At 54.1% G+C, this 14,528-nt stretch overlaps 6 protein-coding genes across 6 annotated transcripts; 4 read left to right on the forward strand and 2 right to left on the reverse strand.

Annotated features, from left to right (window-relative positions):
• The first annotated feature begins 370 nt into the window (after nucleotides 1-370).
• BKA58DRAFT_374939 (40S ribosomal protein S19) lies at nucleotides 371-1,546 on the forward strand. Its single transcript, XM_046169381.1, has 5 exons — nucleotides 371-541; nucleotides 575-576; nucleotides 684-713; nucleotides 771-847; nucleotides 909-1,546. The coding sequence occupies exons 1-5, from the start codon at nucleotides 453-455 to the stop codon at nucleotides 1,158-1,160; spliced, it is 450 nt and encodes a 149-aa protein (XP_046032230.1). The 5' UTR covers nucleotides 371-452; the 3' UTR covers nucleotides 1,161-1,546.
• BKA58DRAFT_35095 (dihydroxy-acid dehydratase-like protein) lies at nucleotides 1,486-3,830 on the reverse strand. Its single transcript, XM_046168538.1, has 5 exons — nucleotides 3,473-3,830; nucleotides 3,314-3,411; nucleotides 3,258-3,265; nucleotides 3,076-3,183; nucleotides 1,486-3,028 (listed from the first exon to the last, which is right to left on the reverse strand). The coding sequence occupies exons 1-5, from the start codon at nucleotides 3,629-3,631 to the stop codon at nucleotides 1,584-1,586; spliced, it is 1,818 nt and encodes a 605-aa protein (XP_046032231.1). The 5' UTR covers nucleotides 3,632-3,830; the 3' UTR covers nucleotides 1,486-1,583.
• Nucleotides 3,831-4,824: 994 nt separating this feature from the next.
• BKA58DRAFT_35234 (uncharacterized protein) lies at nucleotides 4,825-7,658 on the forward strand. The gene is made up of 2 exons (XM_046168571.1): nucleotides 4,825-5,421; nucleotides 5,516-7,658. Exons 1-2 carry the CDS (start codon nucleotides 5,097-5,099, stop codon nucleotides 7,411-7,413), a joined length of 2,223 nt encoding a protein of 740 aa, XP_046032232.1. The 5' UTR covers nucleotides 4,825-5,096; the 3' UTR covers nucleotides 7,414-7,658.
• Nucleotides 7,659-8,799: 1,141 nt separating this feature from the next.
• BKA58DRAFT_35088 (uncharacterized protein) lies at nucleotides 8,800-10,850 on the reverse strand. Its single transcript, XM_046168533.1, has one exon. The coding sequence runs from the start codon at nucleotides 10,426-10,428 to the stop codon at nucleotides 8,905-8,907; it is 1,524 nt and encodes a 507-aa protein (XP_046032233.1). The 5' UTR covers nucleotides 10,429-10,850; the 3' UTR covers nucleotides 8,800-8,904.
• A 1,173-nt stretch (nucleotides 10,851-12,023) lies between these two features.
• BKA58DRAFT_35282 (RNA polymerase II subunit A C-terminal domain phosphatase SSU72) lies at nucleotides 12,024-13,238 on the forward strand. The gene is made up of 2 exons (XM_046168584.1): nucleotides 12,024-12,386; nucleotides 12,436-13,238. The coding sequence occupies exons 1-2, from the start codon at nucleotides 12,190-12,192 to the stop codon at nucleotides 13,091-13,093; spliced, it is 855 nt and encodes a 284-aa protein (XP_046032234.1). The 5' UTR covers nucleotides 12,024-12,189; the 3' UTR covers nucleotides 13,094-13,238.
• On the forward strand, nucleotides 13,239-14,474 carry BKA58DRAFT_35149 (uncharacterized protein). Its single transcript, XM_046168550.1, has 2 exons — nucleotides 13,239-13,693; nucleotides 13,818-14,474. The coding sequence occupies exons 1-2, from the start codon at nucleotides 13,384-13,386 to the stop codon at nucleotides 14,162-14,164; spliced, it is 657 nt and encodes a 218-aa protein (XP_046032235.1). The 5' UTR covers nucleotides 13,239-13,383; the 3' UTR covers nucleotides 14,165-14,474.
• The last annotated feature ends 54 nt before the right edge of the window (nucleotides 14,475-14,528 follow it).

Below are 14,528 nucleotides of genomic sequence, written 5' to 3' on the forward strand. Positions count from 1 at the left end.
AAGTTCTATATACCAAACTGCATACGAAGTAGCAGTACCCGCAATACGTCTCTGCAACAGATATTGAGTAGCTTTCAAAAGTGTCGGATGAGATCGTGTTGCAGTATCAACAATCTGAGATTCTGGGCGGGTTGTGAGGGATGTAAGAGTACGTGCAATCGAAAGCGACCAGCTATTAGACCTGCGGAAGCCTAAAGCTCGCTGCAATGTGATGCCGAGTTGCACACCCGGGCTATGACGATGTTCGCGTGTCAACGCTCGCGTTCTCCAAAGAGTGATGGCTCACGACCCCACCTAGCGCCCCACTAGCGCCGGCCCGACCATTTTTCCTAAGCGAGCCACCGTGGGTCGCTGAATTTGGCTCTCGCGATATCTTCGAACGCCGCAGCAATTCAACGACAAGCCCACGGAACCGCCTCTCTCCACCCTCCAATCCCAAATCAACCGCAATCATGCCCGGAGTTTCAGTCAAGGACATCGAGTCCCACAAGTTTGTGGCCGCCTATGCCGCCTTCTTGAAGCGCCAGGGAAAGCTTCCCATGTAAGTTTTACCTTTGCGCAACACCACATGATATCGAATGCTAATGTTTTGTCAGTCCAGGTTCGTCTCTATCCAGCGGGTGAAGGATGAAGCCTGAATCCCGTAAATGGGGGATAACCTCAGTTCGCTGACCACTTATCTACAGGCTGGGTTGACACTGTCAAGACAAGCCGTAAGCACCGATTCCATACTCCCATTCCCGAGAAACTTTCCAGTCTAACATGCGCAGACTCCAACGAGCTTCCTCCCCAGGACATTGACTGGTTCTACGTCCGCGCCGCCGCTGTCGCCCGCCACGTCTACATGGTACGCAAAATGCCCACCACAACGAACACATGAAGGTGCGGAATACTGATGAATGGCACAGCGCAAGACCGTTGGTGTAGGCCGCCTCCGCAAGGTCCACGGCTCGACCAAGAACCGCGGTTCGCGCCCCTCCCACCACGTCGACGCCTCCGGCTCCGTCGACCGCAAGGTCATGCAGGCTCTTGAGAAGATCGGTGTGCTCGAGCAAGACGAGGACAAGGGTGGCCGTCGCATCACACAGTCCGGTCAGCGTGATTTGGACCGTATTGCGCAAACCACCCTCGAGGCTGAGGAGGAGGAGGATGACGAGTAGATTATCACCTTCTATGCGGAATATGTGTAAAAGAAACGAGCTGTCTAGCATTTGATTGCGGGGCGGTTTTCACGGATCCACCACGGTTTACGGCTTATGGCGTTGAAAGACATGATTGAGTCGGGCCTGCTTTTAGCCTAGGACTTCCAATGACACTGGGCTTGGGCCTCAAAAGCAACATGATACCCTCTACTTCGACAATTGTGTGCATTTTCCGATTATTACTGTGACTTCGCCATAAATATACTCGCACACGACGCTGGAGTGTGAGCGAGTCTTGAGACCATCCAAAATATATCATCGGACAAGTGCAATCATTCCGGCTCTACTAAGAAACAAGGCTTTCACAAGTCGCATTGCACTCAGATGCCAGGTGTATACGATACGTTGATTCTATAGCAAATTCTTCCAGGCACATCTCCCTCAGAACAAATCCGTCATAGCACCATGACTAGCATCCCCCACTAACCTCGCATACTTCGCCAACACACCCCTCGTAACGGGCATACTAGGCGCCACCCACTCCCTCAACCGCCTATCAATCTCCTCCTGCGGCACATCCATATCAATACGATTCTTCTCCGCATCGATCGTAATCATATCGCCATTCTGTACGACCGCAATAGGCCCACCGACCGCAGCCTCAGGACAGATATGTCCAACGATGAAACCATGAGATGCGCCAGAGTAGCGCCCATCAGTGATAAGTGCCACGTTGGTTAGTTTAGCGCCCATGATGGCGGCCGAGGCTTTGAGCTGTTCAGGCATGCCGGGACCGCCTTTGGGGCCTTCGTAGCGGACAACTACGACGACGTTTTCGCCGTGGGGGATTTGGCCGAGGTTGAGGGCGCGGTCGAGTTCGTGTTCTTTGTTGAAGACTATGGCTTTGCCGGTGAAGATTAGACCTTCTTTACCTGTGATTTTTGCGACGGCGCCCGACGGCGCGAGGTTGCCGCGAAGGATCTCGATGTGGCCGGTGGGTTTGATAGGGTTGTTTAGGGGGCGGATGAGGACTTGGTCTTGGGGGAGGGACGGGTAGGGTTCGATGTTTTCGGCCAGGGTTTTGCCTGTGACGGTGAGGATGCTGCCGTCGAGTAGGTTGGCTGCTACGAGCAGTTTCATGACGGATGGCATACCGCCGATGTCGAAGAGGTCCGCCGCCATGTACCTTCCTGATGGCGCGAGGTCGGCCAGGAAGGGGATCTTGTTGGAGACGCGCTGGAAGTCGTCGAGTGTCAAGGGGACGCCTGCTGTACCTGCCATAGCGAGGAGATGTAGCACGGCGTTTGTGGATCCGCCTAGTACCATCATCATAACGAGGGCATTCTCGAAAGAAGCTTTTGTTAGGAGCTTCCGGGGCGTGATGTTCTTCTCCATACAGACTCGTATCGCGGCGGCGGCTTTGGCACATTCGCGCATTTTCGCTGGAGAGGTCGCCGGGGTTGTAGAGGAGTTGGGGAGGGTCAGTCCCATAGCCTCAATCGAAGTGCTCATTGTGTTGGCCGTGTACATTCCTCCGCAAGCACCAGCTCCTGGGCAAGCATTCCTCTCGATATCCTCCATGATCTCATCTGGCGAGAACTTACCCTCTGAAGCGCTTTTCAGGTTCTTGTATATGTATGCGCCATGGCTTTCGTAGCAGGTCGAGATGTTGATAGGCTTCTTCAGTGTCTCGGAGTATCCTGGCATTATCGAGCCGCCGTAGACCATGAGCGAGGGACGGTTGTGTCGTGCGAAAGCCATGATGACTCCAGGCATGTTCTTGTCACATCCGGGGATGGCTATGCAGGCGTCGTGGTGCTGGGCGCATGTTACGGTTTCGATGCTGTCGGCGATGACTTCGCGGGTCTGGAGGGAGAAGCGCATTCCTGGATATGTTAGATTGTGTGGACGCTGCCAGCAGTGGTGAAAATACCTTCTCCACCCATTGTGATTCCGTCAGATACACCAATTGTGTTGTATTGCCATGCCAGCATGTTGTCGTTCAAGACGTGCTTCTTGATTTCCTTCCCGAGATCCAGCACTACCCTGACATCAGTATGCTACGTCGACATTACAACATGGCCTATATCACGGCGTTCGCATTCGTCTACTCACAATGCATGCTGCAAAATCATCAGTATCATGGCAACGAATCCGAAGGGTACACTGACTTGCAAGGGTTGCCCTCCCACCAGACGCTTGCAATTCCCACGTGGGGCTGCGTCTTCATTGCTTCCCGTGATGGTACACCGGCGGCGTATAGCATTGCCTATGCGACGGAGCCATTAGTGAATGGGTGCTTCAATCGCCGTGGCACCAGGGTAGCGGACCTGGGCTCCTGGGAAGTTGTGACCGGCCGTCAATGTGGATGAGTACTTGTTGAGCGCTGGCTTGCCATCCTCAAGCTTCGCGTCATCGGGAAGATGTGGAAAGCTGAGAAAGCGCGGCTCTTCTGGTTCACGCTGCTTCTGGAGGTTGCGCGGGTCCATGGCGGCTGGCTTGTAGTAAGCAGTAAGAGAGTATAGTGTTATTGATAGAGTAGAGAAGGTACACAGGTAGCTCAAACAAGATGATGCGGGAATCGGCAAAGGTAAAGTTGAGTCAAAGGATGAAGTAGTCGGAGATACGGTGATAGCTAGCAGTTACCGTGTATACCCAGGTACTCCCGTAGCAGGGATCTACACATTCGTCGGCTGCCCTAGTGACGAAGGAGCAATCCGAAGGCTCCCAGCGACGTCTGTGTGGGGCGTCAACAGTCCTATGTCACGTTGCGCTGGAGCCAACGTTCGGAACGATGGAGGGGTCCGTCGGATGAGAACATGGTAGACGCGTGAGTTTGACATACGCTGCCATTGACCAATGCGACGGGCCTGATTGAAAGCCGATTATGACGATTCGAGGCCATCTAGCGCGGTGTGGTTTGGTCTGGGGAATTTACTTTGGTCGCGGCCAAATCCGGTGTGTGTCGGCGCAACTACCGGTGCGGCTTCGGCTTGACCACATGCGGCGCCTGCAACGGCGAAGTCGCTCGCGGGGTTTTTCTGGAAGGACGCCAGGTCGCGATGGGAATGGCGGGAGCCTCTCGCATGCATCCTATGAGTCTGGCGCTCTGCATGGTCGTCGCAGCACGCAAGGCTGCATGTCGGTTATGTACAGTATTCATCTGTCCATGTCGTACCGCGATGGTCAGGTAAGTCGATCTGACCCGAGTACCGGGTCGTTCCCAGTAGGAGTACTGTATTCTGCCTTGGGCAGGCTGGAAGAACTGACGATGAAGAGCACATGTCGCCGGTGTATCGGGGCGCTGGCATCACACCGGAAGATCCGGATCACAAGAAAAGCACGCGCAAATTGGCAACAGGTCTCAATCAGACGGGGAGATGGGAGGACTAAGTATGGTTCACCATAGAGTTCGCAATCGATGATGGTCAGGGGAAGGCCGTTGGAAGAAGGCTCCAGCATCCCTGCCAAGTTCCCACGATGGACGTGAAAACGCCGCTGCCGAAGCCTGGCAGCAGCCCAACCCAACGTCATACCGCCCATGCGCCCATCGCAAACCTCTCTACTAAGCAATTCCCATATCGCAAACACTCCCACGCGATTCCCTGCCGAGTTGGGGGTTGGAAGACACTATCGCACAAAGCAAAACCGCTCGGTGCCGCTTTATCTCTCCATATCGCTGTGTCAGGATGATATCCTCCTCAGATATCGATCGCGCCTTCAGATCCCAGATTAAGGAATACCCTTCGTAGTCGCGCATTTGCCGTTGCCAAACGTGCGCAAGGTTTCCAATAAGAGACGCTCTCAGCACCGGCTCTTTCTCTCCAGCGATCCGGGCACGAGAGGCACCATCTCATTCGATTGGCTGCCGCCCAGTGCTCGTCACCGTCCCGCACGCCGGCAACCCGAACGCCCCGTCGCATATCCTTTCAGCATTCCAGCACGAAAGGGGACATGGAGCCTCATTCGCGTCCTGGCTTGTTCCGCAATGGCACGTTGCGTCTTCCACAGGCTCCCCTCGCTGCCTCACCCAGCGACCCAGTGACACGGACCGCTTCAGACCTTAATCTCTGGTATGGGCACAGTATAAAGCAATCCGCCCTCCGTCTGCTCCGGCTTCTCAACCCATTCGTAGTTAGCGGAGACCGGTTAACTCTGACTTTTGTGGGCATGCTCCAACTGACAGCCTTGTGTGGGTTTGGATCTGTGCTCTGGTATCGGAGTAAGGGAAACAAGGGAACCGCCATCAACACCCAACATGTATCTGATACCGCAGCTGGTGAGTGTTCCAGGGACTAGCGATACGCGTGGATGCCATCCATCACGTAGCGTAGCTGGCGATCATCTAGCCTTGTTTCACTAATTCTCCGCAGATGAAGCTGCTGGTACGGACCCAGGCCTTTTGAAGAAGTACTCCACCATTCGCTCCTACACCGTCCCGTCAACTGGCTTCGTGTACCCCAGGCTCCGGACCTTTTACCGTCCACATCATCAAGAGGACAAACTTCCCAAGGATCCGTGTCCTGTGCCTCTACTGGTGTTCATCCATGGCCTTGGGGGCTCTATCGCTCAGTTCAGCCCCATCCTCATCAGTCTTTCCAACCTTGCCCCGTGTCTGGCCGTGGACCTCCCTGGGTGCGGTGTGTCAAGCTTCGAGCCGAAGTCATGGGACGCCTACACTACAGAAGCCCTGGTGCAGCTTCTTGCCGTCGTTATCGAAGCACATCGCGGAGTCAATGATGGACAGCCTGTTGTTCTTGTTGGCCACAGTATGGGATGCTCACTTGCCGCGCTCCTGGCTTCCCCAACTTCACCTCATGCAAACCTCCTGTCGCAGCATGTCAGCGGCTTGATTGCCATCTGTCCCAAAGCTGAACCTCCGATGGAAGAGGAAGTCAAGAAACTGCGCTCCGTCACGTTGATGCCTGCCGTTCTCTTCGATTTGATTAGACGTTGGGATAGAAGAGGAGGTGTCAACAGCAAGAGCGTTCTACGCATGGCGGGAGTGGATTCTGACGACGAAACGAAGAAGCTACAATTGCGCTTCAACAAGCAGAGCCGAAGTGCTGTGTGGTTGAGGATGGCCCGTGGAATGTGTCCCGATTACTCCAGTGGCTCACCGAAAAGAGGTCTTCCTGGCAAGGAGGTCTGGAAAGGACTAAACATACCCGTGTTCCTCGCCGCCGGTGAAACTGACACAGTCACTCCTGCGTCTAACGTCAAACAGATCGTCGAGTTTCTGGGAAGAGATGTCAGCGCCATCCAACCTCCAAGCGAGATGGCGAGTCTGCCCATTGCAGCCGCCCCTTTCGTACCCTCCGCAGTCCTTCCTGACAACGACAACCCAGGACGTACAGAGCACCAAGATTCCGGTATCGATGTCAAGGACCTACCAAAACTAGAAGACGACACGAAGACCATCGGATCAACATCAGCATCCACTATGAACGTCAGTCTCTCCACCACCTCAGAAAACACAACAGAAGGCAGCGTAATCACCACCGACGGCCCCCTCCTCTCCGCCACGACAACCCCCATCACCCCCACTACCCATACTCCCTCCCCGCACCCCCGCCGCCTCGTCGTCAAAACCGCCATAATGCCCAGACCAGCCGCGCACTCCCTCCTCTTCGCGCCCTCCACGTCCCGCATCATAGCCGGCCTAATCAACACCTTCTTCATCGACTACATCGACCCGCGCCTCTCCTTAGCGTGGCAACTCTCCTACCTCTCCACAGAGGGCAAATGGGACGTCAAGAATCTCGCGAAATGGAAAGCGGTACCTCCCGTCTCAGCCCCCATCGCAGGCGTCTTCCGCGCCATGAAGACGCTAAGAGAGGTCGATGAGGAACATACGCCTAAAGTGTTGACGAAGCAGTGGAAGGGCAAGTTATGCGCTGTCATCGACATTTCGCATGATAATCCTGTGTATGACCCCAAAGGCCTAGAGGAAGGAGGTATTCCATACCACAAGTTCCCCACTGTGTCCAAGCAACCGCCTCAGGCAGCAGAAGTCAATGACTTTTTCGACCTTGTCGACAAGATCCGTGCGGAGGGGAGGCTGGGGTTGATTGGCGTGCATTGCCATTATGGGTTCAACCGCACGGGCTTCTTTCTGGTGTCTTATCTAATTGAAAGGTTGGGATATAGTGTCGAAGATGCTATTGAGACGTTTGCACAGGCAAGACCGCCAGGGATCAGGCATAGCCATTTTATTGATGCGCTTTATGTGAGGTATTGTCGGGGGTTGAAAAGGGCGCCTACGCTGTGAGAGGCGGGCGTTCCTTTACTGGGCTGGCTTGGCTTGGCTGGGTCGGGGTCGGGGTTTTGTACAGTATTCTTCTTTTCTCATTGTTTCGGGGTATTAGGATGGAAACGGAATAGGATTGGGGCTCTGGTAGAGTGAAGTTTGGGAAGCGTGTGCGTTTAGGCGTTTGGTTGATGCTGGGTTATATGGGCATAGTATACGGTATTGGGATCACATCCTTAAATGACATGATGACATTGGTATCGTCTCAAACAAAGCTCTTTTCGGCGATACATACGACACTCCGAATCTTGTACTGTGGACTATTCCAGCACCATCTCTAGATGGGATGAGTGTAGTTCTTTTTAGGTACAGTATATCTCATTACTACACGAATCAATGCTTTTCTCTTACACGTTGTTTCTTAGTTGGACTGGGGACAAGAGGTAAATACTACTAATTGGTCTTTTATTGTTACGACTCGCACGTGTAGTGTAGTGCAACGAACTAACTACTACCTATCGATAGCTTTAGTACCGCATGCCGTCATGCATACGCTAAAGATGGGCAAGTTCGAGTCGTTATATTTGATCTGAGCCTTCAAGAGTACAAAGAAGGAGAAGTTTTGTAGGCAGCAATTGGAGTGTGTAGATATATCATAGAACTGGGCTCTCGATGTCGTTGTGTTGTAGAATCGATGCTCATGTTTTCTTGTGTAGTTAGAAAGACACATGTCAACATAACAAAACGTATCACCAAACCACCACCACCACCACCACCATTCAACCAAAGTTGTAGCACACATGAAGCAGATTCTCTCGGAACAATCATGTATTACAGAAGACGGCGGATTGAGAACCGCCTCCCCCACCCATCTTCGCATCGCTAAACAACGTGAGAAAACATATCTCACACTCCCTCCCGTCATTACTCGGCTTGCCTCTTTTTAAACACAAGCCAAGTGTCGTTTCGTCAAGATGAGAAAGAGAAAAATGTACAACTACAATGATAGTGATGTGATGCCCCACCATATAAACCCTATCCAACGTGTGATGACCATTTGAGACGACGTCGTCAAACCGTCTTGCTCCCTTCCTTTCGTCAGCTCGACATACTGAGATGATGCGGCACGACTCCAGTCGCACCTTCATGCCTGCCTCCTACTACCGTGACAACAGTAATACCCCGACCTAATCCAACCCCTTTCAGCCCATTTTAGCGCCCTGCTCCGCGTGAAGAAGAAAGAGAATCCGCTATGCCGAAGAATGCGTTCGTTAGTAAGAAATAAGAGACTGGGTAAAGACATGGGTTGAAGCGAATGTCGTGAACGCGTTGAGCATCTTGTTTCTTTTTGCACCCAGCCAAACCATGCTACGATAGGGCATGGCTAACCTCATTTGCCTCGGCGGGCAAGTTCGTCTGCCTGGTTATGTGTGGGTCCAGCACCCCTTGCTATCGCGCTGTAGAGTTTGGTTTCCGGGCTTGCCCATGGTAAGGCAAGCGACCTTACGATCTTCATGGCTTCTGGTCTTGAGACTGCGGCTCGGGTGTCGACTCCACACCCTCCATAGCGCCAGTGTCTTTGCTTCTTGAGAAGGGGCCGCCTTCGGTGGTAGTAGGCGTGCCAAGCCTATCTGTGGGATACTTCTCCAGATCTTTGTGGCTTGTTGAGAAGGTCGATATGACTGGCGTGTAGTTCTGAGGGTGATCAGCCTGTGTGGGCGTCTTCGCTTCGGGCCCGGCTGAGATCGGGCTGAGTAGGCTCTCAGGCCCGTTGTTGGCTTCAGGTGGCAGCAATTCGGGCTGCGGTTGTATGGCACCGACTAGACCATTCCAGCCGCCTTCAATGTCGCGCAGCAAACGGACGTATTCCTCGGGCACAAGACCGCTCTCGCCAGTCTTTGGGTCTTGAGCTACGAGCCAACCTTGACCATGTCTGTATGACACCAGTATCACTTGTCCTTCTACCAGCGGTAGCTCGTTGTCGTTCTCGCGTGCGAAATCGAATAAGGCGACGGCCTTGCCGTGCATTTCCTCATCGGGTGATGCGATGGTGAACTGGTAGTCGCGCGAGAATCGGTTGTCATCGTGGATGTAGTCCTCGGGCTCTGACATGTCGTCGTCTGAGTCGTACGGCGGGCCCTCAACATCGGCGTCGGTATCAGCGTATGCCCGTTGCGGGAGGGTGGTTGCGAAGTGCGAGTCTCGTCGTGAAGCTCCTTCTGGCACACCGAGCCGCGATGACTCGGGTGGATATGTGATGTACTCACCCCCAGGCCCATTTGCAGCCTCGTCGCTGACGAACTGACTGCTCTCGCCGTTCATAGGCAATATCGAGCCCCGCCGTTGCTCCTCGGGGTAGCCTCTCCGCCCACGCGTGTGATCGAAATTGACGATATTGGACTTGTGCTTCTTGTGCCGTGCGCCATGATGGCTTGTGACTACCGGACTAGATATGTCATCGTCCTCGCTATAGGGCGGGCCGCCGTCGTATGCTGTTTGTGGGAGCTGCTCGCCGTTCTCGTCCCAAGACCCCGCGGACCAACCGCCTCGGTCGCTTCGCCATGCCACGGGTGGCGGGTCCGAAAGCCTCCGGCTGTGTTCGCTGGCCGGTGTCGAGATATCGGAAGGTTGTTCCGGAAGAGGGCCGTAGAAGAGCGGGTGCAGCGGGTCGTAGGCAAAGTCGCGGACGAGCGAGTAGGGCAGACTCGAGTGGAAGATGGGAAAGGCAGTCGACTGCGGCCTGGAGCGGACAGATTGGTGTGTGTTGGAGGTGTTTGAGAAGGTCGAGAGTCGCTTGTTCATGTAGGAGCTGGCGCGCTCGAGCTTCGCCTTGGATGGCGGGGAAGTGACGAGCGGCGGGAGGGAGGTGCGATTGACTCCGACTTGCGCCGATGCGCCCGGGTCACTCCTGGGTGATAAGACATCGGCCGCCATATCTTGCTCGCTGTGGTATCCGCGGACAGCGACTCCTTCTGTGATGTTCTTCAGCCGCTGCGAGTCGGCGGCCGTCTCTGGTGCGGAATTGGCGTCTGTCATGCGCGGTAGATTGCTTGAATAGACAAGTCGGGCGCCGGCGGTAACTATATGGAGTTTTGAAGCGCGGTAGAGGGCAGTGAGGGTGGCAGAGTAGGATGCGACGCAGCTAGGCGTGCAGTGCAGTCTTTAGGACTCAGTATGCAGTTTGCAGTACTCGGAAAACTGCCGCGGGAGCAGAAGACGGGCTCCAGGTGGCCAGCGCACAAGGCGCACAAGCAGCGTTCGAATCAGCGCGACCTGGACTGGCGACGGCAGATGGCGCAGTGACTCGATGTTTGTATCGGATGTTTCGAGGCGACAGTGACCAATGGGCCGGCGGCGCGCTTCAGGCCTTCTGGAAGCAGCACGTCGGCTGTGCAGATGCGCCTGGCGATTGGGAGTTGCACGGCGGGCGTGAAGATATTTCCACTGTAGAGCGGCTGGAGAAGCGCTCGCTGGGGGTTGTGGGGGTCAGGCCTGGCGCTAACACTCGCCCAGTGAACGGTTGCTGAGGTGCGCACCCGAGGGCCAACTTGGTGGCTTCGAGGGTACCGTGCAGGAGGGGAACGGCAACAGTGCGGCTAAGGGGCGACGCGACTATAGCGAGGCTCTCAAGGTTCTGGATGCTGTGTAGACCAGCGCGCGCGTGGTGGTGATGGCCAACTCTATTTTTGGCACCAGGCGGCGGGGAGTGCTAGATGCCAAAGTGTTTCAGGATCGACTTGACAGCGCCGCCAGTGGGCAGAGGCATGGAAATGTATTTGTGCGGTTGAGAAATATCAAGCAGAAGCAACGAGTCAAGAGGCCTCGAGACAGCCTTGCTGGCATCAACGAGGGGTGTGTGTTCTGACGGCTCTTCCTTTCCATGATTGCAAACCCCATCAATGCATGCTTAGGCTACTTTCACCTTAGTAGGCGTTTCAGGCCATCGACTAGCTGCATGGGGACTGCGCTCGCGCCGCCTGTCGAATGCGCTGCCAGGCCCGCGAGCATCTTCCTTGGGCCTTCTTCACCGCGTCCTGTCACGAGGGCAAACACATCACAGTCGACTCGGATATCATTCCCTTCGCCATGTCATGGTCCTCTTCCGACCACATTCCCCAGACCAAGACGCTGTGTGACAGGTGCGTTTGAGCCGGGTTACCTAGGTGTCCCGTTTGGGTATACAGTATGCTTGCGCAATTGCATCACGTCACCCGCGATCGCTTTTAATGAAGGCGATCTCCCTATACGAGATGATGCTATTGTCCGAGCGCTTCAGGAACAGGTAAGAGTCTGTTCCAAGATTCCCGACATGAAGCATCGCCGACCAGCCCCTCCATTTCGAGGGTGTTCGGCGCCCCGCGTAATCTTTCAGCCGACGCTTAGTCAGCCACTAAGCAGACTATGACCTGAGCTCGAGCTTGACAAAGACTCAACCTTTACAGGCCTCGTGCCTTCCACCACGACCACCACCTCAACTTCTCATAATCATACGCGTCTCTCTATGCATGGGACTATGAGCTTGAGTAGTCGCCTTAGTCACTGTAAGTTTGCTCCTTTCGTGTGCCTGCGTGCCCCCTTGAGATGATGAACCCATATTGGAGCTGTCCTAGGCAATCCTCAGGAATTACCTGGGATGTCGTTGAGGACTCACAATTAACGCTGAAAATTCTGATCTCTTGTGAACCTTGTTTGATTGCTATCTATAATTGCGTGGAACCACAACTAACGTTTGTGAAGAAATTGCAGAGCTGCCCGGTCTCGTCACATCCCCCGAACCACGACCCGACCCCGCCGAGGATGGCCACTGCCGACCCACGACTGCGCGCGAGGCAGCAGGCTGCCGCCGCTGCACCTCCACCACCCCCGCCGCCGCCAGCTGAGCCCGCTTCCATGGGTACGGACGGCGCCAGCGATGCGCACGCAGAGCAGAATATGGTACCGGACGATAGCTTCAAGCTCAAGTTCTGCACTGTGTGTGCGAGTAACCAGAACCGGTATGTCATTCGCTGATCCGCAAGCCAATCATATCGCTAACTTGACTAGCTCCATGGAAGCTCATCTTCAGCTTGCCTCAGCCCATCTCCCTACTATCAGCTTTGGTACTGGCTCTCTCGTCCGTCTACCCGGTCCGACCATCACGCAGCCCAACGTCTACAACTTCAACAGCACCACCTACCGCGCCATCCACGATGAGCTCGCCGGTCAGAACACGGCGCTCTATACCCACAATGGTCTGCTTAACATGCTTGGTCGCAACTTGAATATCAAAGGCTACCCTGAGCGCTTCCAAGACTGGGTGCCTGGCAAGCCACGTCTGGACCACGCCGAAGACAAAGGTTCGCAGGGCACAGAGTCTGGTGTCGTTGACGTTGTCATAACCTGCGAAGAGCGCTGCTTCGATGCTGTGCTGGAAGACCTACACAACAAAGGCGGAAAGCTCAACCGCCCTGTCCACGTCTTCAACGTAGACATCAGGGATAACCACGAAGAAGCCCTCGTTGGCGGCAAAGCTATCCTCGACCTTGCGCTCACTCTGAATGAGGCCGCAGCTAAGGAGAGAGAGCAACATGGCGATAGCGGATGGCAATCCGGTGGCGGAGCTGCTCGATCTGGCTTTGACGAGCGCGTTCCCGACATCCTTGCGACCTGGCAAGAGCGCTGGCCCAACATGCCCGCACTCTGGAGTTTGGCCTGGGTCTAGTTTCCTCACGGCGTTTATTATCCACATTCGATACCCATACTGCATAGCGAGGCGTTCTGGGCAGGACATGCTTATCTCTAATGAGTTACCAACGAATTCACGATTCCATTCAAGATAAACTTTGGTGTTGACCGTCTTTCCCGTGTTTGTTTGTGACGATCGCGATTGTGACATCCGACATGACGTTTGTATCACCAACGCCATAGCGCGAAAAACGCACAAACACCCCGTCTGCTGTAGCTTCGAGGCACGGTCTGCGGCTAGCCACGTGTACAGTACCACGCGCGTTGATGCTAAAGTCAAAAGTAAATCAACAACATTACCGTAATTTCCCTACATTTCGATCTTCGTCTCTCAAGCTTCCTCTGCAAGGAGATTGCGGATTGGAGATTCGCCACCAAAACACACATTGTCATTTACGGCGCGTCAACAACATGGCGGGAAGTCGTCGCTTTGACATGATACTATTACTGATCGCCACGCTCGTCGCGAGTGTTGTTTCATCGCCTACATGGATGTCACCGTCGACATCATCGTTGAACTCGAGGAGAGAGGGAAACGGGACGAGGTACTGTGGATGGGAACTCATGCAAAACATTCGTATGTCTACTCACCGTCATCCACCTCTTACTACCTACATGCATCTTCCTTCTTTACCAGCCTTCCTTGTTTCACCTCTCATTCTTATTTGTTTCTCTCTCGAACACATCTAACACTACTCCAGAAATTCCCATCGCCAAACTCGGCATCTGGTACGCCGAACAAACCGGTGATCGCTCCTTATGCGTAAAGCAAGATGATGGATCCGAGTATTGTACTTGCGTCTATCAGTGCGGGAATGGGGTTTGGAGGAACGAAGGAGGAGGGGAAAGCAATAGCATTGTTGCCAAAGAGGACGGTGTTGAGAGGGGGGGAAGTGATGGAGGAAGTGGGGATGAAGAAAAAGACGAAATTGGTGAGCGGTATGGGAACTGGGTACGAAAAGGATTGGGTGACAAGTATGGAAAGTGGAAGTATGAGGTGGGGTGTAAGAAGTATTGTCATGCTGGGGTCTGTGATGGGCAGAACTGAGGGGTAGTAGAGCAAAGTGAGGAACATGACGTGGATTCGCGGAGGCAAAGAGCGTGGTGGTGTTCTTGACGAAGGTCTTCTGCTACTCCCTGATCTTGCATCTAGGTAGCGATGCTGAAAGACGCATTCTTTCAAACACGGTGTAACTTATCAATGTTTCTGACCACACGCACGGTAAGTTCGTGGTGTTGAGTTGCATGCCAGCCTGCTTTTGCGCTGTTAGCTGTTAGCTGCTAGCACTAGTCGCATTGAACCTGGACGATGTACTTCTTCGATGGTATTCCGTATCTACCTACCTGGTGTTTACATGATGTTTGTAATCCTCTCATATTGGCGCTTAGCGTGCTGTGAACAAGAAGTCCAT

Source organism: Alternaria rosae (assembly GCF_020736505.1).
Source record: "Alternaria rosae strain MPI-PUGE-AT-0040 chromosome Unknown BKA58scaffold_1, whole genome shotgun sequence".
Classification (NCBI taxonomy): domain Eukaryota; kingdom Fungi; phylum Ascomycota; class Dothideomycetes; order Pleosporales; family Pleosporaceae; genus Alternaria; species Alternaria rosae.

Excerpts from the sequence above, each read along its gene's own strand:
- BKA58DRAFT_35234 (XM_046168571.1), top strand. The coding sequence starts at position 5,097 with ATGGAGCCTCATTCGCGTCCTGGCTTGTTCCGCAATGGCACGTTGCGT. Across the intron at positions 5,422-5,515 it reads TGTATCTGATACCGCAGCTG|ATGAAGCTGCTGGTACGGAC; the intron begins GTGAGTGTTCCA and ends AATTCTCCGCAG.
- BKA58DRAFT_374939 (XM_046169381.1), top strand. The coding sequence starts at position 453 with ATGCCCGGAGTTTCAGTCAAGGACATCGAGTCCCACAAGTTTGTGGCC. Across the intron at positions 714-770 it reads TGACACTGTCAAGACAAGCC|ACTCCAACGAGCTTCCTCCC; the intron begins GTAAGCACCGAT and ends TAACATGCGCAG. Across the intron at positions 848-908 it reads TCGCCCGCCACGTCTACATG|CGCAAGACCGTTGGTGTAGG; the intron begins GTACGCAAAATG and ends TGAATGGCACAG.
- BKA58DRAFT_35088 (XM_046168533.1), bottom strand. The coding sequence starts at position 10,428 with ATGACAGACGCCAATTCCGCACCAGAGACGGCCGCCGACTCGCAGCGG.
- BKA58DRAFT_35095 (XM_046168538.1), bottom strand. The coding sequence starts at position 3,631 with ATGGACCCGCGCAACCTCCAGAAGCAGCGTGAACCAGAAGAGCCGCGC. Across the intron at positions 3,412-3,472 it reads ACAACTTCCCAGGAGCCCAG|GCAATGCTATACGCCGCCGG; the intron begins GTCCGCTACCCT and ends TCCGTCGCATAG. Across the intron at positions 3,029-3,075 it reads AATCACAATGGGTGGAGAAG|GAATGCGCTTCTCCCTCCAG; the intron begins GTATTTTCACCA and ends TAACATATCCAG.
- BKA58DRAFT_35149 (XM_046168550.1), top strand. The coding sequence starts at position 13,384 with ATGCTAAAGTCAAAAGTAAATCAACAACATTACCGTAATTTCCCTACA. Across the intron at positions 13,694-13,817 it reads GGAACTCATGCAAAACATTC|AAATTCCCATCGCCAAACTC; the intron begins GTATGTCTACTC and ends ACACTACTCCAG.
- BKA58DRAFT_35282 (XM_046168584.1), top strand. The coding sequence starts at position 12,190 with ATGGCCACTGCCGACCCACGACTGCGCGCGAGGCAGCAGGCTGCCGCC. Across the intron at positions 12,387-12,435 it reads TGTGCGAGTAACCAGAACCG|CTCCATGGAAGCTCATCTTC; the intron begins GTATGTCATTCG and ends TAACTTGACTAG.